The sequence below is a fragment of the Synchiropus splendidus genome, chromosome 1 (genome assembly GCF_027744825.2).
Source record: "Synchiropus splendidus isolate RoL2022-P1 chromosome 1, RoL_Sspl_1.0, whole genome shotgun sequence".
Lineage (NCBI taxonomy): Eukaryota > Metazoa > Chordata > Actinopteri > Syngnathiformes > Callionymidae > Synchiropus > Synchiropus splendidus.
The window spans coordinates 54,978,962-55,004,179 of NC_071334.1; the positions used below are offsets into that span (position 1 = coordinate 54,978,962).

Sequence of the window (25,218 nt, forward strand, 5' to 3'; positions counted from 1 at the left end):
TCACAGCAATTACGAGCTACAAGTCTCTTCAGGTTTCTGTGGGAGCTTGGCACATTAAACCACCGGGAGTTGTGCCCATTCTTCAAAGCAAAATTGCTTAGCTCCATCAGGTTGGATGGGCATCTAACAATCTATGTCTAATCCATGACTCCCAATTGATTTGAGGTCTTGTGAGACATTCCTGAGCAGCTCATCTAACGCTGGCTGCCTCAGCAAGCCCTCTACCTGTCGTGATCATATTCATGTCACACTCATCCTCTTCATATCGTCGTCTATCATGGACCTCAGTAGACTTCCTCTTCTTCCATATCTACTTCTAATCTCCACGTGCCAAAATCATCAGAGTCTTTTTGATAACCTCCATCTCAGTTCCACATTCCTGGACAGGAGAAGCAGGTATTTGTCAAGACTGAATTGTTCACATACTCGAAGGAATTCTGTGCTTTGTCAAAGCCAGCACCAAGCATAGTGATCGCTAAATGCTGGACTTTTTTAACCACCAAAATAAACATTCAGTTCTAAAAAGACTTAAGAGAAATAAATTAATAAATCTAAGATGTTCCTACACCACTTGGCAGAACGATAACATCGACTCACATGTTCTGCCTTGGAGGTTTGTGCTCTCTGAGTGTGTCTGAATGAAGCCCATAACTGACTCTGCCCGCCCTTATTTACATCATTCCCAAGCCACAAGATGTACTGTTTGTCACCCAGTGGACTGAAACGGAGAAGATCTTGGAAATCAAAAATCAATTTCAGGCGACTATGGAGCCCACAGTTGGGTTCTTGATGAATGATTCTGGCTTCTTTGTTGATGCAGCTTCTTGATTTTATGCAAATGATCAAGCCATGACCTTTATTTTGTGTTGCGAAAGGGACTTTGGGGGAAATTGTACCTCACATGCTGCTCTGCAGTTTAACATAAATTAATTTTCCAATGAAGCCAAGTTGTCAACTATTAAATGAAGATAAAACATTGGCACACAAATCCCCGCTCAAATGACAAAGTCTTTTTTGAACTGTTTATACTGAACGTTTATTTTGGTGGTTAAAAAAGTCCAGCATTAAGCGAACGCTATGCTTTGTCATTGACCAGTAGAGAATTCCTTCGAGTATGTGAACAATTTAATCTTGACATAGATTAATAAATATTAGTTAATGATAAAGACCCATGGGGAGAAACAATGGCGGAAAAGAGTCATGGTGCTGTCTTTAACTAATGCACAAAATCATCTGACAAAGGCAAAATGGTTCATTCAAAATGTGGTTGAAGCTTGAGGGAAGTATGTTCAAAACTAACGGCTGGGACATGGCTGGAGACGGAACTCAGAAGTAAAACTAAGAACTCGGAGATGAAATGAAGGAATGATGGGAAGGTGTCACGAGACAAGATATTCTGCCGGCGTCTTCTGGAACAGGCCGCTGCTTTAAACAGTGGAAAGGCTGCCACAGGAATCAGCATAATTGTTTCCACCCGTCTGCCTTTGTCGAGGAACAGAGGAAACTAGTGCAAAAACCGGAAGTTACTGAGCAAAAGAAGCCATAGGAAAATGTGTGTCTATGTCACGAGGAATACAAGAGATTTTCTTTCTATATGTCTAGAAAGGAAAATATGCCATTGAAGTTGCATGCAGTCATAGAAAGAACAATGAATTATACCAAAATTATATACTCAACAGTTCCTTTTTTATTTTTATTTTTATTTATAAACTGGCACTTCAGTTTAAACATCAGTCGACCATGAACTTCAATACATTATGTAAAATAAAGTAATTCTGAACAGTGACTCTCTGCACTAATGTGTTTCCATTTGAATAATAAACATCAACACTGCGGTGGCACAGAAAATAAGCCCAATTAATCTGTGGATGTCGCAACCCCTTGACCGCCCCCCTAACCTTAGTGAACTCCAGCCACAAAACTGGGTACATTATTGTTTTTGTCTTCTTTAATTCATTTTTACAATGAGCTCTGCTGATTCTCCAAACAAGCCTTGAGGCGCAGCCACCACTTTAATATGCAAATTCTGAAGCAACCGCCTCCAGTCAATAAAAGTTTGAGGAGAAAAACATCTGCTGTGACAACCATCACAGTATGTGTGTAATAAAAATTAAAGCAAAGTCATGCCTTTGCTTTATTTACTGATCGTGATTGCAGCCATAAAGCAGCCGTAGAAATCACATTTTTGGAGGGTGTGTCGATGCGCCTGGAACTTAAGGTGTTGCGAACGGTAATGGACACTTTTAATGCTGCTGCAGATGCGCCAACGACAATGATGAACTATTTCATCTTCTCCATTAAAAGCCCTTATCTGCTGTGCGTTGTATATTTCATTGTTACGGCAAAGAAAATGATTCATGTGCAAACTGTCAAGAGGGAGGCAACATGCTTTGTAGCACAGTCACACCACAATATAGTCTTGTTGCATTTTGAATTATGCAGTAAGTCACTTGTATGGATGAACCAGTTTAACCAAGTTTAACAACAATAATTTGATTTAACCCAATTGTTTGATTCACTCAGACTCAGGAACTCTAGAGGCTCTGGTTTACATCCGACCAATACTGTTGTATTGTTGAGTCGGTTGTCTAGTGAAGACATTGCTGTGCATATCTTATAAGTCACGAATTCAATTGGAAAACCAAGAACCACTTTTGTCCATTTCTGTCCCCATCACGTTGCTAAGGTCTTAGAGGTTTTGTCGCCTGGTCTCCGTTTCTAAAAGCCATTGCAGCAGTAGCAAAATTGTGACTGGGCCTGTCTCTTTCAGGGAGGAGGCAATGATGTCGACTTATTTCGAGACTGTGGAAGACCTCCTGGCATCTTTTGGACCAGTTCGTGACTGCTCAAAAGACAACGGCGGGTGCAAGAAGAACTTCAAATGTGTGACCGACCGGCAAGTGGAGTCCTCCGGCTGCATGGTAGGATTACTTTTTTTTTTTTTTTTTATATATATAATTTTTGCAGTATTGAATTCCTCCAATCCGCACATGTGAACTGATAAAGTGTAGTGGGATAAGAGGTCTTCGATAGAACTACGTGTGATGACCCAAAGCTCTGGCTGAGGTGGTACCACATGAGGAAGAGATCTGAGGCTATTGGTGACCAGTTTCAGAAGCTTGAGCTGTTGTGTAACCTTATTCTGGTCTTGTGGGGAGTACACAACTCTCTTTGCTCAGAACAGCCATTACATATACTGAACCTTCACCTTATACAATGTTATTTTAAAATGAATGACTGAATATTAGAATCAATATTTTGCTTTTCCCATTCTTATTTTTTTGTTCAGCTTTCAACATACAGCTATATAGTACATTTTACTACATTTTTTTCCATGTGTGTTGTTACAAATATGCTCTTTTTAAACACGATCCAGTCCAGCATCAATCCCATCTAAAATATACCTGCTCTGGCTTTCAACATAGCCTCATAAAGTGAGACCAATGGCTGCATCAAATCTCACGTAGTTGCTTGTTGTGGACATCTGCTGCTGATTCTCTCCTTTCGCTCTTGTGCGACGCCTTTTGTGGCGTATTTAAATTGGTTCAGGGTAAGTTGAGAGGGTCTGTTCACTATGATGTTCTTCTGTTGCGAACACAGTCAGTCAGTTACTTTTGTGAACATGATGGGACAATATATGTCCATTTGTTTGTTTCATAATAAACCTCAGTCTTTTAACATTACTTGTCAATATGTAAACTTTAACAAATATGTCATAACAATGCCCTACAACTATTTGTATCGCAGATTTGCACATATATCGTCAACATGGCCGGTGGTTGGATCATCGCCGTACCTCCAACATATTGTGCTGAACATATGGAGAGCTCGCACCTCCCCCGTTTTCTCCAGTGACACAGCCCTACAGTCCTACTGACTCATATACACCATACATACAGAGAACTGTGATTCCCACACAGCAGAATATTTGTAAAATGTTTTGCTGCTACATGCTAACATGCTAAAGGACTGTGACATGGACAAGCACTATGCCTGCTACGTCATTCCGCGTGTTCAGGTCCAACTTGATTTTGGGTTATAGGGTGGAATGTCTCAAAGGGAGATGGGGATTTGCCAATGGATGTGGGGCTCATGCATTTTGGGGTTTTGTACACAAAATAGTAACAATGCTGTGATTGTGCGTCCTAATGGCAAAAGAGCTGAGCCAAAAGGCAGAGCGCTTGATAAGTGTACCAAACTAGTACACTCATGAAAATAATAAAAAACAAAACAATTCGATGAGAATCTTGGACGTCTGGGGAAAGGCTCAGGGTGGAACCACTGCTCCTCTGTATCAAAGGCCAGTGAAGTCCTCTTTGAATTTGATTTGATTTCAGTCACCATGCACCATTGTATGCTGCCTGAACTGTCCTTAAGTTAATGATAATCCAACAGTTCAAAGAACCTTTTCAATATCCTCTTGCAGACTGCATATATTATTCACCACACCCTTTCAAGTGAAGAACAATCATGACAAGAAATTAAAATTCCATATGATTTTTTTTTTCCCCAGTACTGCTCTGGGTGGACTATTTGCTTTCCATCCCATACTTTTAAGTTGAATCTGTTGTCTTGAGGCATTATTAATAACCTGGCGTGTAGCTTTGCTTAAAAGCCACTACGGCATATGCTTCATAAATGGATGCTGTTTGAAAAATGGTAACTTGACACCTCATTATGTTGTCTAAATCAACAACATGTTGGCTGCTTGTTTCAACAAATGATTCAATAGCATTGTTCCCACGGTGGCTTCATACAAAGGAACTTTTAATCACTGAATATAAACTATGAGCCATATATATATATATATATATATATATATATATATATATATATATGTATATGGCTGGTGGTACCTCGGTTCTTGACCACAATCCATTCCAGACGGGAAAAGAAATAATGCGTTCCAAGCCTTAAAACAGGCTTTTGTAGGAGTGAATGTAGAGTGTCTGCTGCAGGTGCGCTGTTCCTCTATGTGTGTGGCCGCTGCATGTGGGAGGGGTTGCAGAGTGAGTGACGTCTCTCCAGAAGTGAAGAGGTGCCCGGTGCGTGTCCAGCTCTGAATGTGCACTTCTGTGCAGTTTGGCTGTGACAAAGTCATAAACCAAGTAACGCTCTGTCCCAGACTCGCCTCATCCCTGTCCCAGCTCCAGCCCACAACAGGACATCAAACCCTGGAGTGAGCGCTCCAGCACCTCCCCTGTGACACTCTACCACGGTCCAGTGTGGAGACAAGAAAGGTTTTACACCTCAATATGAAGAAAAAACAGTCAGTAAATGTAGCTAACGGGACTCGTCTGTATACAGAGGCTGCGTTATACACAATAACAAAGCGCGTCGTGGGTCAATCTATGTTTTTTCTGGCTTTTTTCAGGGGCGTTCGAGTTCGGGATTGGAATCGGAAGCAAAAAAAATCTCAAATTCTTGTTCGAACTCCGATTTGTTTGAAGTTCGGGACATTCGAAAACCAAGGTACCACTGTATATATAATTGGACACATCTGTTTGGGGAACTTTGGGATATTTATTCCTGCTTGTCTGGGGAAGAACATGTGCACATAACTAAAATGCTTTGAGGATTTAGCGAACTCAAAGATTCTCTTTCGATCTGATCTTGATGGAAGATGAAGCATCCCTTTGATTCCTCTGGCCTGTAAACAAGTATCGAGCGGGTAAAAGGCAGCACTGCCAAGCTTTTGACAACATGATGCTGAGGAAGTTCAATTAATGAGCCGCCTGGATCATTGGAAGATTGTTATGTGACTCATTCAGAGCTCAAACTCGATATTAATCAGCTTCTGTTCTTTGTGTCGACACGGATGAAAACTCAAGGAGCTGCAAACTACCATTTTCTTCATAATTCTTTCATGTCTTTTCAGATAGTGATGTATATATAGATATTTCTTTTTTTTTTTTTATTGACATCCAGTGTATATGAAGCCTCTCAGTTAGTTCACTGAGAACCTTGTCTATACAGTGCTGGTCATAAATTTCCAAATGCAATAGGCCTAAAAGACCAGATGTTCAAGTATTGCTAGGTTCAGTGTGAAGGTGAAGAAAAGGTTGCAGGCGGGGTGGAGCTGGTGGAGGTGACTGTCAGGGGTGGACGGCGACAGAAGAGAAGCAGTGGGAGCTGCTAGAGAGACTGTGGAAGCAGTTCTAGAAACATCAGAGAACATATTCAAACTGAGGACTCGTGGCATGGAGAGACAGTGTGAGACCATGGAAATAGGAGTTGAGTCAGGCAACCAGTGAGATTCTTGTGTTTGCGGATAAGTGTGATGATGCTCAAACGTTACAAATAATAACAATGAAACGGTATCATATTTGTCAGCATCCAAGTATGGGATCAGATTTGTGGATGGCAAGGAAAACAGCACCTTCAGCTTTGGGGTGTATGTTCTACAGACGGTGAAATGCTACATGAAAAATAAATGGATTTAGTCTGTGCTTTTGTTCATGTGAACGTATCTTATTTGGAAAGTGCCCATATTCATTTAATTTTATTTTGTACCGCATAATTAGCTACTTGGCATTTGTGGCCTAGACATCTGCTGGAATAGAAACAATTGAGAAAATGGTGATTATACTTGTTTTGTAAAGAACATCTGCGGCAATACAAACAAGCATTAATACAAGGGAGCTTCTGCTTGGTCCTGTCCGCCGGCTGGAGCTATTGCATCGGGCAGATTCCTCTTCTTACATCCGTGAACGATCCAATCGCACGGAATAAATGCATGTTCGACATGTTCTTTGTTCCCCTGAAAAGTTGGTTACTGGAGGTCAGCCAGCACGGAGACACTTTGGGAGATTGCTCTGCAGGGCGATCACAGAGAAGATTGAGGACAGCGGACCTGTTTTATTGTGCCGAGCACCCGGAGAGGAAGCAATCGGTCAAACCTCAATCGTTCAAATTCATATCGTTTGATTGCTTTTGAAGTGTAATGATATACACTTCATGCTTGTATCAATTTACCTGTTTTTCAGAGAAGCTAAACCAAATGGCATTTCAAGGTCAGTTAGTTTTCATTTCCTCCACCGATCAAGTGGCACTGGTTATGTAAGTGGCAGCGTTGGTTCAAATGATGTCTTCCCCCCTCTCAGGAAAACTTAGAATGCCAATGAGTCAGCTCTCTTCCCTGACTGTCTTGACTCGCGTGGATGATAAAGGACACATTGCATCCCCCAAAAAGCCAGATGCATGAACAGTGGGACTTCAGCGTGTAGGCATTAATACACGGAGAAAAAAGAAATAAAAAAAAACTTGGAATATTCCTTTGACAGCTCACAGATGTGGTATTACTTTCTTTCTCTGCTGGTTTGCATCAGTGTTATTTTAAACAGCCTTGTCAGAGTGGGTGAGAACACTGAGCTTAAAATCCATTACCCAAGTCGCCCCAGACCTCCCGCTGATCTGACGACAGCCGAGGTGCATTTGCGCCGAATTGAATTGTGTTAAAAGGCAGACTTAAAGTTATGGAATGATTTTTCTAAGATGTGCTTCGCTCCTGCTGTGTCTCTGCTCAGTGGTTGACAGTTATTTATTTATTTTTTTGTGCCCTACAAAAGAATTAGAATTATCACAGTGTGTAGTTGAAGCAGTTTTTTTTTTTTTATAAATAACACTTTTTTTAATAGCCATGTGCATAATGTCCACTCTGAGAGCTTGGGTTGGATCCCAGTGTTTGGTGGCAGAAACCAATAGGAACAGTTCTGTGATGTTGTTTTCATTGGCATTTCAAGTTTGGTATTTTCTGTATTTTATTTTATTTTTTGGTACATTTGAAACAGATTGTGTGGCTGGTACTGGAGCTAAACACTATTACACCGACATCATTAGTGAATCATCAGGCCGACGCTTCTCGACATCAGTAAAAATGCAACATAGATTAAAATCCGACGCAATAATCCTCGACAAAGCCAGTCAGTTTGCACAGGCGTCTGCCGGCTGATCCCTCAGAGCCCGTGGTGCTGCTGCAGCTGCCGTAATTGGCTTCGCTATCGTCAGCAGTTTGGCAAAGCAGATCTAAACTTCAATGACGTGTCCTCATTAATGTCTCATGGTGGCCGTGATCGCTGTTGTCTGATACTGAAACATTTGTTGCGTGTGGTGAGAATGCCACGCAAAATGCTTGAGTCAAAATGTGCTTACCGTCTTCATTATTTTTTTTTTTTAACTTCACATTTCTTGTTTTTTTTTGCGAGCTATGTCACCGTCACCTTCACCTTCTTCTGCCGCTTATATGTCGGGTCGCGGAGGCAGCATTCGGCGCAAGGAAGCCCAAACTTCCTGATCCGCACAAACCTCCTCCAGCTCTTCCCGAGGGATCCCGAGGCGTTCCCAGGCCAGACCGGAGACATAATCTCTCCAGCGAGTCCTGGGTCTTCCCCGGGGTCTCCTCCCGGTAGGACATGCCCGGGACACCTCCCCAGGGAGGCGTCCTGGGGGCAGCTAGCCAGGCCTGGAGTTGGGGCTTGAATGCGAGCGCCTGGTGGTCAGGCCTCTGCCCATGGGGCCCGCCCGGGCCTAGCCCGAAAAGACGACGTGGGCCGTCCCTCCTGCGGACCCACCACCCACAGAGGGAGTCATAGGGGTCGGGTGCCAAGAGGACTAGGTGGCAGTCGAGGGCGGGGGACCCGACAACCTGGTTCATGTGGACATTCTCTGGCTAGCTATGTCAATATTCAACATTTTATGTCATGTCATGTATTGAACAAGTCCTAAAAAAAACATTTTGTTCAATTCTCCTGTTCAATCTAATGTAAAGTGCTTTTTATGTTAATGCAGCTCTTTCTCTTGAGCCTATCCCTAACTTTGTCTCTAAACTTCTCCATGTGAGGTGTCCCGCTGATGTACTCATTACAGTGGGGCAAAAAAGTATTTAGTCAGCCACCAGTTGTGCAACTTCTCCCACTTAAAAAGATGAGAGAGGCCTGTAATTTTCATCATTGGTAGACTTCAACTATGAGAGGCAAAATGAGAAGAAAAAATCCAGACAATCACATTGTTTGATTTTTACATACTTTATTTGCAAATTGTGGTGGAAAATAAGTATTTGGTCATAAAGTAAAGTTCATCTCAATACTTTGTGATGTACTCTTTGTTGGCAGTGACAGAGATCAAACGTTTTCTGTAACGCTTCACAAGATTTTCACACACTGTTGTAGGTATTTTGGCCCATTCCTCCATGCAGATTGCCTCCAGAGCAGCGATGTTATGTCACGGATTTTCAACTCCCTCCAAAGATTTTCTATGAGGTTGAGATCTGGAGACTGGCTAGGCCACTCCAGGACCTTGAAATGCTTCTTATGAAGCCACTCCTTGGTTGCCCGAGCGGTGTGTTTAGGATCGTTGTCATGCTGAAAGACCCAGCCACGTTTCATCTTCAATGCGCTTGCTGATGGAAGAAGGTTTTCATTCAAAATCTCCCGATACATGGCCCCATTCATTCTCTCCGTTATGTTGCTTCACAGTAGGTATGGTGTTGTTTGGATGCAACTCAACATTCAATTTAGTTTCATCTGACCATATTACATTCTCCTCTTCTGGATCATCCAAATGCTATCTAGCAAACTTCAAATGGTCTTGGACATGTACTGGCTTCAGCAGGGGGACATGTCTGGCACTGCAGGATTTGAGCATAGTGTGTTCCTGATGGGAGCCTTTGTTACTGTGGTCCCAGCTCTCTGCAGGTGTTTCTCTAGGTCCCCCCCGTGTGGTACGGGGATTTTCGCTCACCGTTCTTGTTATCATTTTGACCCCACGGGGTGAGATCTTGCGTGGAGCCCCAGATCGAGGGAGATTATGGGTGGTCTTGCAGGTCTTCCATTTTCTAACAATTGCTCCCACAGTTGATTTCTTCACACCAAGCTGCTTACCTATTGCAGATTCAGTCTTCCCAGCCTGGTGAAGCTCTACAATTTTGTTTCTAATGTCCTTTGACAGCTCTTTGGTCTTGCCCATAGTGGAGTTTGGCGTGTGACTGTTTGAGGCTGTGGACATGTGTCTTTTATACTGATAACCAGTTCAAACAAGATCCATCAATACAAATAGCGAGTGGAGGACAGAGGAGCGTCTAAAAGAAGAAGCTACAGGTCTGTGAGAGCCAGAAATCTTGCTTGTTTAGTAGGTGACCAAATACTTATTTTACAGAGGAATTTACCAATTAATTCATTTAAAATCTTTTTTTTTTCTCATTTTGTCTCTCATAGTTAAGGTTTACCTATGATGAAAATTACAGGCCTCTCTCATCTTTTTAAGTGGGAGAACTTGCACAGTTGGTGGCTGACTAAATACTTTTTTGCCCCACTGTACAATATGTCTTGCGTCTACAGACTTTCATTCTTCAACATTCCAGCCCTCATCTCCTCAGCTTATCTCCCCCCTCCTCCTTAGTGTCACCGCAAAGTCACTACATCATCAGCAAACATCATGGCCCATGGAGACTGTGTCCGAACTTCATCTGTCAGCCTCCCCATCACCATAGCAACAAGAGGGGGCTGGGAGCAGATCCCTTCTGCTTGAATTAGCAGTTTTGTAACTTTCACACTTGTCCATCGAGTCACTCAACCACTAACTGCACCTTACACAACACCTGCTAATCGACCCATTAGGCTTAAAATATTAATGTGCCTTGCTTAGGATTGTTTGCGAATTATTATTTTATTAATTGAAATTTAATTGGTCCACAAGAAAGATGACGCTTTCCAACCTGGAACGCTACATGTGAACCTGTTTGCTCCCACAACAACGTGCCAAGTGAGCTATCAATACAGTTCACTAAGGTTTGCATCTCTCCAAGAGCACACTATTGAGTCAATTCATCAAGCTTTTGTGCGTAGAGGATGTGTTTATTTTGCACGTTGTCTCTCTTAACCCGCCCTGCTGCAGACCAGGAAGTAGGTCTCCGATTTCCAACATATATATTGTACATTATACATGCATTCTTATTGACTCCCCTGCACTCTGTGGTCTGGCACTGCATGCAAATGTCTAAATAGCATCTGCTATACTGTGTGTGCAAACAAGTGGAGTATTTGGAAAGGTTGTGTTCCAAATATAAATCACAGTGAAAGTTAGCAGCTAGTGAACCCGAATACATAGGTTCAATTCCTAACTAGCCGTGGGATTTTAACCCCTCAGGTTTTTGACTTCACTAGTTCCAAAGGCTGTAGCTTGAAAGGTGTTACTGTCAGTCAGCGTGATCCAAAGTTTGTGGCATGAGTGAATTCACTATTCCTCGTGGTAATTACAGAATATCTACTGTTTTTGTTATATAAATAAAATAAATAAAAGACTTTCTCTCGCTTTCTCTTCGCTCAGACAACGATGATGATGATGGCTGCTCATCATAGCTGCCTCCACAGCTGTCCGCAGTGTTTTCTCCTGTGGCTTCTACCTGTCTGCCGCCATTTCTGGATTTTAAGATTTTTTTTTTTTTAATTCATTTAGTGTGCATGTCCACTCTTTGTGTGACAATGACTCTACCAATACTCTACCACGTCCAAGGTCACAGTGAAGCATCAATTCCTAATTATCATTATGTAATATAACAAATGAAACCAAAACCCTCCACACAATAATATTTTGAAACTCAGGCTCATGAGAAAATTTCTTGAGAAAATAAGTATATACTGTATAATAAGGTGGTTGCTCTGTGTTGGAAACACAAACGGTGTGTTAAAAAAAATAAATAAAAAATAGAAAACAATGAGTTTCACAAACTTTGAATCGAAAATGCAAGAGTAAAATGAAGAAGTAAAGTAGGTGTATTGAAAGAGAAATGTGGACAGTGTGTGCACAGGCAGGCGTTTTAGAAGAGCATGAGTAGAAGGCTCTCATGTTTTACTGATGCACTCTGGGAGCTCCTCTGTGCTACCTGATAAAGTTTAAGTTTGAAACGCTGTATTTTAATGAATCCTTTCGTCGGGGTGTCTTAAAAAAAATGAGTGTCTTATGATATTTATTTCTTTTTTTTTTTCATTGCACATTTGTGTCATATTACCCAAAAGCAGTGTGGAGCAGATGGCGCCGTATTCCTTGTGGGACTCTGCTGCTACAGTTGAGCTCATGCACTCTTAGTGGAGCATTTTTTTTTTCAGACTTGCAGTGAAGATCCCAAAGTTTTTCTCTCTCCAACTAGTTCATTACAATCAGGAGAAGATAGATGCCGTTGTCTGAGGCCTCATTGTAAGACACTTCGGTAAAGTGTCCTAGTCTGCAGGAGTTTATTAAAATGTGGCAGCCCCCTCTAGAAATCCAATGATGAGTTGTCGATGTGCACCCAGAGTTCCGCTTGGTTGCTTGCGGTTTGCATTAAGTTGGAGCAGGGAGGAAAAAATGTGGACTCCACGGGAATATAAAGCCTCTTCATGTATGTGTGCTGACCATTGAGTGCCCGGGCTGTGCTCCACTTCACATTACACAGGATTGCTATTGATTTTTCAGTCTGTTAATGCCAGAAAAGAAAATTCATTTTAATAATTATTCCGTCCTTCCGCTCCTATAACGTTGATTAAAAAAGGGGAAGAAGCGATTTCTCATCCATGTGCAATTCCAACCACCATTTCCAGAATGGACAAGTGCCTGGTCACTTCAACTTTTCAGGAACAGTGAAGCCATTTTTAACAGTTCTTCCCGAGGTCCTGTCTTGCTATCAACATTGATATGCAAGTGAGGCTTCATGAAACAGTGTCCACATTTTCACAGCACACTAGATGGCTCTCCCAGCTTTAAATTCAATTCAATTAAAGTTATTTTTGACTTATTTAATTTTTTAGCCAAGTGCCCCAACCTGCTATTAAAGCTGAAGCCATCTCTGATGAGCTGATGATGCTTCTTGACTTGAAGCAATGTCCTCGAGGTGGTGCCCTCAGTTCAAAAGAACCTTATTTAAGTATTTATTCAAATATATTAAATCATGGGCTGGGAAAATGAGGCTTCATAACGCTTCTTCCACCCATTACTATGTGCCAAACTGTGCCTTCCCTGGGCACAGAGGGGTCCTCATAACCCCATACTTCTATCCAGAATTCCTGTGGGTCTTACCTGAGAAGAATCCAGACCCAGCCCGTTGGTCATGTTTGCCCGGACAACAACAGCACTCTATGATTGCACGGGCATCGGAAGAGTCCCGGTGCTTGTTAAGAGGAGTCGGCTCATTTGTGTTTCACATGTATAGACTGCACTGTTTCCACGAGCGTTTAAAGATCTCACTCGATCAATCGTATTAAAACAAAGTGAAAACATCAAAACAAATGCAAACACCTAGCACATCATGGAGGTGAACTTCAACGTCCTATTTTCCCTGAAAAATCCCAAAAGTAACATCATAATAACCGAAGTTTGTTGTTTGCTGAACTCAAGTCACGCATTCCAGCCAGTTATATGAAGAGATGGATGGCTGCAGATTGGGAGCTATTTACTTCTCATGATTAAAAACTAAAGTTTTTATTGTCACCAACTCAGTAAATGTCAAAACTGCCACCCCCTCCAATTCATTCTTAAAAAATGAAATATTTCTCTTTACCAGAGCATGTTTTAAAAATAAGGAAACATTAAAAAAATTAAATTAAACAAAAAATAAAATAAATAAATAATAATAAAATAACACAGAAAATAACTGAGTCACATTTTTTTTTTCTTTCAATTTAGATGGTTGTCAGCTACAGCCGATCATACATCTTAAAATCACATTTGAGTTTCCACCATACTGAAAACCATTCTGGGTTGCAGCTCTGCAAAGACTTAGACAGAAACTCATCTGCAGTGTCACGCGCTCTCCTCGTACTAATCTGTTATGGCTTCTAATGAGAGCAGCTCTGTACACAGTGAGGTTTACATTCCGTCTTAATTGATTCAGCCTCACTGTATCTGAGATGTAGACTGTCACTGCACCACAGAAAAATGTTTCATACTCTGCAATGGACTTGTATATAAATATGTGTCGCAACATTTATGTTTCAGGTGGGATATTGATGTTGCTACCAAACGAAAAACATGGCGTCGATGAATGGTTAAACAGAGGTCTTGGTCGGCATTAATGGAATGCATCTCTAGTTATAAGTTTAAAAGGACCACAAAATGCATGAGTCAGTTTCATGATGCGAACTGTTTCCACTCATGAGTCGAGATGATGAAAGTCAACAAATAATTCCACTAGTGAACCCGACTCATCCATTTTGGATTGAACACTAAGACCTCACTAACAAAGTAAAAGCATCCCTACTTTAAGGAATAAACTTCAGGGATCACTTGTTTTTCTGTGCTTCTTCATGGGATAACTTATAACTTTTGGTTTTGCTTGTCTAGAAACACGTGTCTCAGCATCAAATGAAGCTTAATTTGTGAAATAATAGATGGTGATTCTGTGCCGCCATGCTGCCTTATTCATGAAAGATGAGAAACTGAATATGTTTGTTTTTCAAGGAGGAAATGGGTTCGTGTGGCTGGGGGTCTTGTGCACCATGCGTCGATAAATGAATGCTACATTCAGCCTCCCGAAGGGAAGGGACGTTTTGTCTGAAAATGTCTCTGGTTCAATAAATATTACCTCTAACTTCAGTGATTGAATTGGCAGCGCCATTGCTGACCACAGCAGGGCAGTAAAGCTGTAGATAATATTCTGTAATTGCCCACCTGGAATCAAGTTTGTGAAAATGATCTTCAGAAAAGAGGAGTGAAGATTAAAAAAAAAAAAAGCCTATTACTTCAGAATACCTTCACCTTCTTCTGCCGCTTATCCGGGGTCGGGTCGCGGAGGCAGCATTCGGAGCAAAGAAGCCCAAACTTCCCGGTCCGCACAAACCTCCTCCTGCTCTCTGGATCCCGAGGTGTTCCCAGGCCAGACCGGAGACATAATCTCTCCAGCGAGTCCTGGGTCTTTCCCGGGGTCTCCTCCCGGTAGGACATGCCCGGAACACCTCCCCAGGGAGGCGTCCAGGGGGCATCCGGATCAGATGCCCGAACCACCTCAACTGGTTCCTCTCGATGTGGAGGAGCAGCGGCTCCACCCCGAACTCCTCACCCTATCTCTAAGGGTGCGCCCAGCCCCCTGCGGAGGAAACTCATCTCAGCCGCTTGTATCCGCGATCTTAAGATTTGGGTCATTACCCAAAGCTCATGACCATAGGTGAGGTACTTTAGAATAAATAGTGCTCATTAATGAAGTTTAAAAAAAGGGCATGACAAGGTGAACGATAGAATCTTGAGAAAGTGATGTTCAAAACAAACATACATACAGTTCTGAATCCATGCATGTCTTAGTTCAGATCGAGTGTCTCCGTGGGAGTTGTTTTTATCCATATTTTGGTGTCAGTGCGAATAAAAGTGCTGTATCTGATTTAGCGAAAAAGAGCAGCAGAGAAGCTGCAGGGCACCTATCTCTTGATATCATCAAACCCGATAAAGCTGTCAGCTGAGCTGTTAATGTTCAATTTTCTCAGCGTGCGCTGCTGTGATTTTTTTTTAAGGACCCTTTGAAATGTGTTGTTTGGTGGCATCTCTCTTTTTACGTTCAACTATAATTCTTTTTTTTCATAGCTGAATACGTTCCTTTCAGACGTTAATGTTGAAGTATTTTATTTGTTCTATTGCATCAATTTAGCAGAATCCTTCAGGGAATAACATCCAAAGGCTTTTTTTTTCTTGAACAAAAACCTGAACCTCCTAACCGTCACGTTGATCTTTACATCCCTACACAGACTTTTCAGTTGGATTGTTGAGAATCATTTTTCATAGTCTCGCTGCGATTAGGTTCCCAACATTGGGTTGGTGGATTTTTACACCAAATTAAGATGCCATCAATGCCATTTTGGTTTCATCTGATCATAAAGCTGAAGACCAGAAATCATGTTCTGGTCTTCAACAAAGCAAGCAACCCCACAGTGCAAAGTGTGTGTTGTTCTGTCTGCCCCACATTCACCACAGTGGCCATGGTGGTTATCTTGGTGGATTACCTCTCTACAACTAGGCCTGAAAGAGTTTTGTGATTCAAATCGCCATAGTGGTGTGATAGAATGTGTTTTTCGAATGGCAATGGCTTCGATTTTGAAAGGAAAAAACGTGTCGCTGAGCTGTGGCGAGACCGTGGTAGAAATTTCTGGCAGTCATATAGGTGCCCGCCTTCATTTCAACAGCTGCCTGATGACTAAGCAGGAGCTTTTCTCCAACAGTCAGAAGAATATTTGGGTTGACCGACCCATGTCTTACATGTTTTGTCGTTCAATCACATCCTTGTTGTCCATGGTGTCAAGTATAAAGCGCGACCGACTGCGTTGTCACAGTGAAGCCTCAGCGTGATTGAAAGTCTGCACTGATGCAGTGTTGAACTTTGAAAAAGTTCTGGATCTTCTTTGCTTGCCATCGTCTGACTCCCAGCTGGAGTGATCCATCATCCTCGATACAGAGGCAGAACGTAGTCTGGAACCTCAGTGTTTTGGGTGAGATTTTCCCCCGTGCAGAACAGCTTGTCTTTTTTTTAATAATGCTTGGCACTGTCACCAGTCTCACTATTGAACACTTAGATAAGCCTTTATAGCCCTGTGAGCAGCCACAATGTGCTGCCACAGTTCCTCAGTAAGCTCCTTTGTCTCATCCATGACCGTCCACAAAGCAAGAGTGGAGCAAGAGCTGCTGTTTTTCACCTGTTGAACTGGAACAGCAGTTCCCAAAGACTCAGGGTGATGAAGATGCATCAGAATATCTTTGACTGTTTAGAACGGTAGATAAAACTTTGCAGCAGATTGCAAAGGGTATGTATATTTTGTGCATGCCATTTATTGTTCAATTTTTTATTTTTTGTGATTCTTTCTTGCAAGACACCTTGATGGGTGTGTGCCACCAGAACCTGCGTGATCAAAGTGCACACTTCGGGAGTTTGTTGCTTCTCAACTTCTGGTCTCTACTGAATATTGTTAAATAACTGAGACGTAGACTGCTGACTTTATTACTCCAAGTAAAGTTGGAATTGTGGAATAGCATTTGCTTTTTTTTTTTTGCGTGTTGTTTTACATCTCAGCCCTGGACGCTCACAGCCTTTAATGTTGATCCTTGATCTTGGTGAGGACACTCATCTGCATAATGCTCTCCCCAGCCTCTCTCCCCAAACCTAACCATCCAGAACAAGTTCCCAAACTTACCTTAATCTTAACCAACCATAAACCTAATTACAATGACCTAGTTAACTTGAAGTGATAACCCTCATAATGAAGGTTAAAGAAGTGAGGACCAGCCACAATTGTTCTGACTCTGACCCCATTCTGGCTCTCACAGGTATAGTACAGGGACTGTCTCGAGGCTCAGAAGAGACAGGAGACTCAACTGCTGGAAGTAAAAGAGGCGGTTAACGGAAGAACAGTGTTTAATAAACAAAAATGGCAGCCAACACAAACGGGGCGCAGCCCAAAGTCCAAAACGATAACAAAAGGAGTCTCCGACGGAGAATAAATGACGATCGAGGTCGGGAATTCTCCAAAGTCCAAACTAAAGAGGTAGATCAGGCACGAGGAGGAACAGGAACTAGAAAATGAGAAATCAAGGTCAGGATAAAACTTACAAAAACACTCAGGCGCAAGGCAAACCAGGAGGAAAAATCGAGATCCAAATGATAACACACATGAAACGTTCATGATCTGGTGCTGCACTGTCATCCAGCTACCCCCTAAAGAAGCTGAGGGAAATCTGGGGAAATGAGCTGCAGCTGCCACTCGTGCCCGATCTGTCAAGGCACTAAACACACACACAGGAAACAAGGAATTGTCCATACAAAATAAAAGCACAACAGGAGGGGACTTGACAGGAACACACACACACATACACGCACACGACTTGTTTTGCTGTTTTTGTGTGGATTATGTTCCCCCCAGCCTCTCACCCCTAACTTAACCATTCAAAACAAATGGCTAACCTTAACCAGGACTCTGAACCCAACTTGCTTCTAATTATAATAAACAATTTTTACGTTTTATGTCCTCACCGAGCAAAATACTTTGGTTTGGTAAAACACGCCCATTGGCACACAAATGTACGGAAGAAAACAAGTGTTCCCTGGTGGCAAGCCACGAAAATGATGGCCCTGAAATCTAATGGCGAAATGCACAACCACAGAAACAATCACAAAAAAATCACAGGCCAAAAGATTTGAATCACCGAAACAACACATGGATGTTGTGAGTACATAATAGAAACTGCAGCCAAAGCTCGATTACCTGATACAGCCGACGTCTGATGTGTGGAGATATTTGAATGCAACTGAGAAAGCTGGGCAAAACATCTGTAAGGTGTGTGAAACTGACAATATCAGAACACACTGGAAAGGCTCTGTGCACACACCAGGTCGTCTGACTCTTCTGCAGCTGATATTTTACCTTTAAGTGCAGTATTGAGCAAAGAGACAAACCACGGAGTAAAAACATTAAAAAGTACACTCAGAGTCAACACTGGTCTTACTGAGGTCGTACCAGATCATCCACACATTGTGAATTTCCTTGATGGCTGCTATAATACAAGTACAAAGTAGCTGGATTTTTGTGATGAAGCAGCAGGCATGGGCCTAGAGAAACTCTTCCCTGTATGTAACTTCAGTTCGATGGATACGTGTCAAGCCTTCCATTGGGAGGAGGTGGCAGAAAAGGCATAGCACAGAAAAAGAAGTTCTTCATTTGTGTCCCTTGCTGTCTTAGATATACCTACAGTTCACATATGTGCCATGGCAATGGTTGTGTTCTGTTGTTCTAATGTCTGCTGCTTTCAAGATATTTCAAACTGCTGTTTTGAATGCACTTGACAAAGTAATCCTGTGAGTCAAAGTGAAAATGCATGTGACTGTATTTCTGAGAAAGTTGGTTCCTTAGCATTAGCTAAAATGATAATTACATAAATAATGTATAAGAAAGTTGGAGGCTAAGAAAAGGCACATGTTGACCTTGTTTCAAGTAAAGAAATATAGTTTAAATGTGTTTGTCCTGGCTTGACAGGATGATGACGTGTGATAAATGACAGGAGTTGTGTTTGTTAATTTGCACTTTGTCTCTGGTTGTGTATATTTTTAATGAACAGCTTGCAATTAGCGGCGTCTTCCGCGATCAATCGCCATCACCGCCGCGCGGACGTGTGCAGAATATCCGCCGGCTTTGTCACATTGTCATTCTTGATCCGACTCCTTCGAATTTGCTGGAATTAATTGATCTGAAATGCAAACCCTCATTTTGCGCCGCCTCAAGTCTTGGGTGAGTTTGCCGAAGCGGAGAGAACATGCGGCGAGAGAGTTTTGCTAATGACTAACCTTAAGCTCTTTTATTCAGCCATAAAGTGCTGCGTGACAATAGAGAATTACAGGCAGTTATTAGCACAGCTTCGTCTCGCTGGGATGAATGTCTCCAGTCCTGTGTGGCATGTAAACTAAGCTCTTTTATTATGCTTTTTTTAAAAATGTTTTATTGTTATTATTATTGTTTTCATGAATAATAACACGTATAATAATACTAAAGGTTGCTATTTATATGTTTTTGTTTTGCTGTTGGTGTCAGTGGTTATTGAACGTTTGTCCTCTACCTTGCAGTTGTGACCAATGTGACTATCCGACTAACCACCGGCCCAGTCTCCTTCATCTGAGACATCCAAATGGAGCTCTGTTTGTGACCAGAAATCTATCAAAGAGAAAAAAAAGAAAAAAAACAGCCTTGCCTGTCGTGTCCTCTGAGGCATTGTCCAGACAGAAATGAATATTTTTCCTCATAAAATCTTCTCCCTTGATGTTTAAAACGATTCTCCATGAACACAGATGTTTCAACAAAATACTTATAAAGATGTAGTTCACTTGCTGCTTGTTGCTGTGCAATGCTCTTGCAAAACAAAAACGTAGAAGGCATAGCAGGTTCACAAAAAAGCATGCGCACCATATGTAAACCATGTTTCTGGTGAGCAAAAGTTGACTGAAAGGTCAACGGAGAAGAGCTTCTTCCGTCTTGTTCGGTTTGCCTTAGAGTGCATGAGCATTGTTTCGCCAAGAGTTTCATATTTGAGTATTAAATGTGACATAGAAAAAAAAATCAATAAGATGCATGCTTTATTTTTCTCTTTGCATTAAAAAAAATCAGATGGAGATCTGTGTTGTAATGCAGGACTCTCGGGCTTGTTAATGAAATCCTCTGGGAGAATCAGGTACGTCAGCACTCTCATTGTGGCTCCTGTGTAGACGTCGATATCTGTCGCTTCACCGTCGAAAGTTCATGACTCATGTAAGGTCACGCCCAATTACCGTGTCACCATATGACCTGAGAGTCACTGGTGTCAGAGTCAATAAAAGACTTGTGTAGTTGTGTTAACAAGAAGGGATTATATCTAGTAGTTTTTTCTGACAAATTATACAAAAATAGTCAAATAAATGAAATGGATATTAGAGAAGATCATGACTGGGAAAGCTCAATGTAACTTCCTATGACTTGTGTTCTTCAACGTCATAATCTTGCAGTTGTTGACTACATCTGTACCTCACGCTTATCGGCCAGGATATAGAATATTGTAGTTTTATTTTTTATTTTTTTGCTATTAGTCGTGAAACTTGGTGGATACGCTACTCCACCATGTACTAAGGTTTTCATCAACTCAACTGAGCTGCCTATATGCTCCACCCTTATGCGTGCCTCAAGTCTGAACCTGTGCTTACAACAGCAGCGCTTCTGTCCCCCTGTGCACCCTATTCATTTAAAAAAATGGGGACCAGAAGATGTGTGCCACTTACTGAAGCATCACTCTAAAAAGCCTTCTGGGTGAAGTTCATTCCAGGGTGCTGTTAGAAGACCAGCCAGCCCATTGTCGAGTCCCGTATCCTCCAGGGACAGAAGGGCGAGGTGTAGTGTGATATGAAGAAAGCATTTGGCCATTTCATCTGGGAATAATAGTGTCCATCGTGCTGTACTTTATGAAAACAATCTGAATTTGTTGTTCAGGTTCACCGTGTATTTCCACTGCATCTGTTTTTTTATTTGTTTGTTTTTTTGTTTTCATTATGACAAGCAGTTGGTGGGAGGCTGATAGTCTAAACTGCAATGCTGTTTCTCTCTCTAAACGTACTTATATTTGGGGGTGAAATACGACGAACAATCAGCAGATCATGTGCTGAAGCTAGGTTTATCCGTAAAGGCGTCTGTTATCTATGTAGCTGCTTTATGGGGAGCAACATATTTTCCTGCATATATCAGCTCGGCTTTCCTCCCATGGTAGAAATTGTCAGCTAAATCATTCAGCCAGTGTTTTCTCTCTCTTCAGAGAACATTGGGGAACATCAACGGTAACCATATGTTACGCCTTTGATTCAACATCAGTGATGACTGTCTGAAAGAAATTTAAGTTAAAGGGGCCCTGTTGTGTTCTTCCATGTTTCAGGAGGTATCCACAGTATTAGCAGGGAACTGCCACCTTTACAAATGGTGAATTATTTACATGTAGAAATAACACGTATGATGCCTATTCATAGCCCACATCATGGGATTGATGATGCCCTCACTGCATAAACAGCATACATATTAAACTGACAGGTTTCGTGGAGCGACTTTTAACCAAGATGGGTGTGTTTTTGGTTGTGAGCATGTGTTTGTCTTGTCTTACTGGCACAGCTGCAGGCCCCACACCATGGTTTCCCTAAGTTGTTGCCCTCTGCAGCCAATGTTTCACCATGGATACTTGTGTCTTCATGATATCCAACTGTACATTGCAAGTTTTGTGGGAAAACATCTTATTTTCAATGAAGCAGCTGGTCCTGGATCTGTCAGAATCTGTCACAACGTCGTCCTTGGAGCAGGTGTTCTAAGCAAACATGATATATTGAATATTAAACACCATTAAACTCCTTTGGGATTGAATACTGAGGACTTAATGTTGTCCTTGACAAAAGTGCATACAAACTTATTAGACAAAATGACACAAGTCGACGCAAGAACATTTTGAGCAAGGTTGTTGCTCGGTAAATTTAACCCCATAACTTTGAAGTTCAGAAATTCACTGTACACAATTACGTCCCTTCTTGTGCTCAGGTAGGACTGTTACTATTTGTAGAATGAGGAATGGAGACAAAAATAAATGGAATAACTTGAATTGTAGTGGATTCATGAAGTATTTGTGAACATACTGATTTCATTTGTTTCAAAATCCTACTAAAGCATAAATAAATACGCAATTATTATTATTATTATTGTTGTTGTTGTTGTTGTTGTTAATAATAACAGTTATTATTAAAATAACTTTTTAACTATTTTATCAAAATAGTTATTATTAACAATAATAATAATAATAATAATAACATCTGATAGTGTCTGACCCTCTGTTGAATTATTCAAGTTACTCAACATGAGCCTGTTTGACTTCTAATTCTAATTAAAACTAAAAGTTTGATGCAACATGAAGAAATGATTTGAATTTATTGCGTCATAAATCCATAAAAATGTAATTCCCGGCAAATTGAGTTTTCATCACCAGGATGAAATTGGCCGAGGAAATCCCGGATTTGAGTTGATCAAATTCCCGGCGCCTCAACATTTCTGCTCTCGTTCTTCAACATGATGTTTCTCTCTCTCTTTTCTTTTCAAGAATCCCTCTTCTAACACGCTGCTATCTTTGCTCCCACAGTGCTTCTAATTAAAATGCACATGCTGACCCCTGCGCCTCGCTCTCGCTAATCTATTCATGCTTCTTCCCTGTCTCACTCCTACTGACCCGGCTTCCTTTCTCTCCATTTTTTCTCTTCCTGCAGTGTCCTGATGGGCTGCGGCCAATGAAGGACGGCTCGGGTTGCTATGACTACTCCCAGGGCATTGACTGCACCGACGGCTTTAACGGTGGATGTGAACAGCTGTGTCTGCAGCAGCTTGTGCCCCTTGAACATGACCCGAGTTCCAGCAACGTGCTCATGTTTTGTGGGTGAGGATGACTAACACTGAAGACGGTTTTTCTATTGGACCAAAGAGGATATTCTTTTATACATCGCCTGGGAAGCGAATAAACTCTTCGTCAAAGAAACACTTGAGGGGACCAATTTACTCCAGTATAAGTGCGGACCAGAATGGGGTCCCTCAAAAACACATTTTCTTGACAGAAAATAGAAAAATACAGAGAGAAGTAAAATTGTTCCATTGGAATTTTTTTATAAAAATTCACTCAGTTTTGCACCGGGACTGTTGACCATAAAATGACCACATTTTTTTGTTTGTCAATGGTAGTTATTAGATAAGTACACATCATTTTGTGAAATTCTGAATAAGATTACTTATAGTCACTTCATTTTTGTTACATGGAAAATGCATTTATTTTATATACCTAAGTCAACGTCAGGTGGCGGGATGACACCCCTGCTCCGAGGGGACATGAGGTCCAAAGAGAAAAACTACTGAACTACTTCATGGCCATGAAAAAATATCCTGTGCTGACTATATATATATATATATATATATATATATATATATATATATATATATATATATATATATATATATATATATATATATATATATATATATATATGATGTTCATTTTTCATTCCCAAAAATGGGGTCAGAGGTCGAGGAGAGAAAAAGAAAAATTATTTTAAACATTTTAAAACTAGCACCTTATGATGTGATGTTGTCATGAATGTTGTTATGCGCCTTCGGGGTACGTTGGAATAAACTGTCTCACTGTGCTCACAGTGAATCACAGTGCATGGGGCTCGGTACCTCTTCACAACCATGAGAAAAAGAAACTGGTGCTACTTTTAAGTCTGTTTGTGTTAATATGGTTTTGTGAGAAAACTATAAAGAACAGCTGCCAGTGCCGTGACATTCTTTGGATGATGGACAGGCTGCCTTGAATGTCCCATTTTAATCAAATAATAATAATAATAATAACTTCCATTCCATAAAAAGGTCAGTTGAGGGCGTCTGCTACGTGTTTAATTCTCGACTGTACTCAATTTGGTATTGCATTTGTCTGTTGACAAAAAACAATGGAGTGACTTGGTGACAAAAAGTTTTGAACAAATGACTGCAGCAAGAACAGGCTGACAGTGGAAGGATGTCCTCTCCTCCTTGAGCACACGGTCGACCATGAGGAACGACATACAGTTCAACAGAACATTAGGCTTCCTGTCACTCGCAGCGAACACACCTGCATTAAAATGCTATTTGGCGACTGTGCTGTACTGCAACAGTGAGTCTGAAAAATGTGCGTCGAATAGCAGGAGCTGATGGATCTGTTTCGGTCACATAAATTCATGTAGCTAATCGTGAACACTGATGTCGGACATTGACGAGTGTCGAACAGATTGAATGGGAATGTGATCGGTCAGGATTTGCGGGGTCATTCTTCACTGCTGCATTAGGAGATTAAAGCGGTACAAGAATGTGTATTTCTGCCGCAGTGATACATCGTCCTCATGACTGAAGGTTCTTCTGCCAATCCCACACTCCATCCGTCCAACTCTCATGGACAATAACCCCGGAGGCTTTAACTGTCCCTCTAGGACGACTCTGTCCTCACTTGTCTGGCTTGTTAGTTTGAGGAGGATTCTTGAAACCTTTTAGCAAGGACTGCCTGCGACAGCATAAGTGGATTTATTGTGACATTAAAAAACAAGTGCTAAGTTTTCAGGAGACGATCATTTGACAGAAAAGAACATTTTCTGTATTACCATCTAGATCCTCAGAATCAGAATCAGAATAGAATTTATTGCCAACTAGGAAAGTGCTTCGAAATAAAGTGCTGTTAAAATAATAAAAACAAAAATAACCCACAAACTACAAAGGCTGATCAGAAATTTAACAGTCTGATGGCTGAGGGGAAGGTAGTGACGGGAGGTTCTGGTCTGGATCGACTGTAGCCTCCTGCCAGAGGGAAGAGGAACAAACAGTCCATGTTCAGGGTGAGAAGTGTCAGCTCTGATCCCACCTGCACGTCTCTGGGTCCTGGAGACATACAGGTCCTGAAGAGGTGGCTGGCTGTGACCGATCACCTTCTCAGCAGAACGTACGATGTGCTGCAGTCTGCTCTTGTCCCTGGAGGTGGCGCTGTTGTACCAAACGGTGATAGAGGAGGTGAGGATGGACTGGAGAATGGCTGTGTAGAACTCCACCAGCAGAAGGAGTCTACAATGGAAATGGGTGAACCAGCCAACATGAGAGGGGACAGAGAAACTGTTACTCTCCTGAAGTCTATGACCATCTCCACTGTCTTCTGGGCGTTGAGCTCCAG

General features: G+C 41.6%; 1 protein-coding gene across 3 annotated transcripts in view; it reads left to right on the plus strand.

Annotated features, from left to right (window-relative positions):
• LOC128768919 (astrotactin-2-like) overlaps window positions 1-25,218 on the plus strand; it is a 301,659-nt gene that overhangs the window by 169,623 nt on the left and 106,818 nt on the right. For all 3 annotated transcript variants that reach the window (XM_053882198.1, XM_053882256.1, XM_053882341.1), the window contains 2 exons: window positions 2,771-2,921; window positions 22,748-22,914. In XM_053882198.1, coding sequence (XP_053738173.1) covers window positions 2,771-2,921; window positions 22,748-22,914 — 318 coding nt within the window. The remainder of the gene's footprint in view (window positions 1-2,770; window positions 2,922-22,747; window positions 22,915-25,218) is intronic.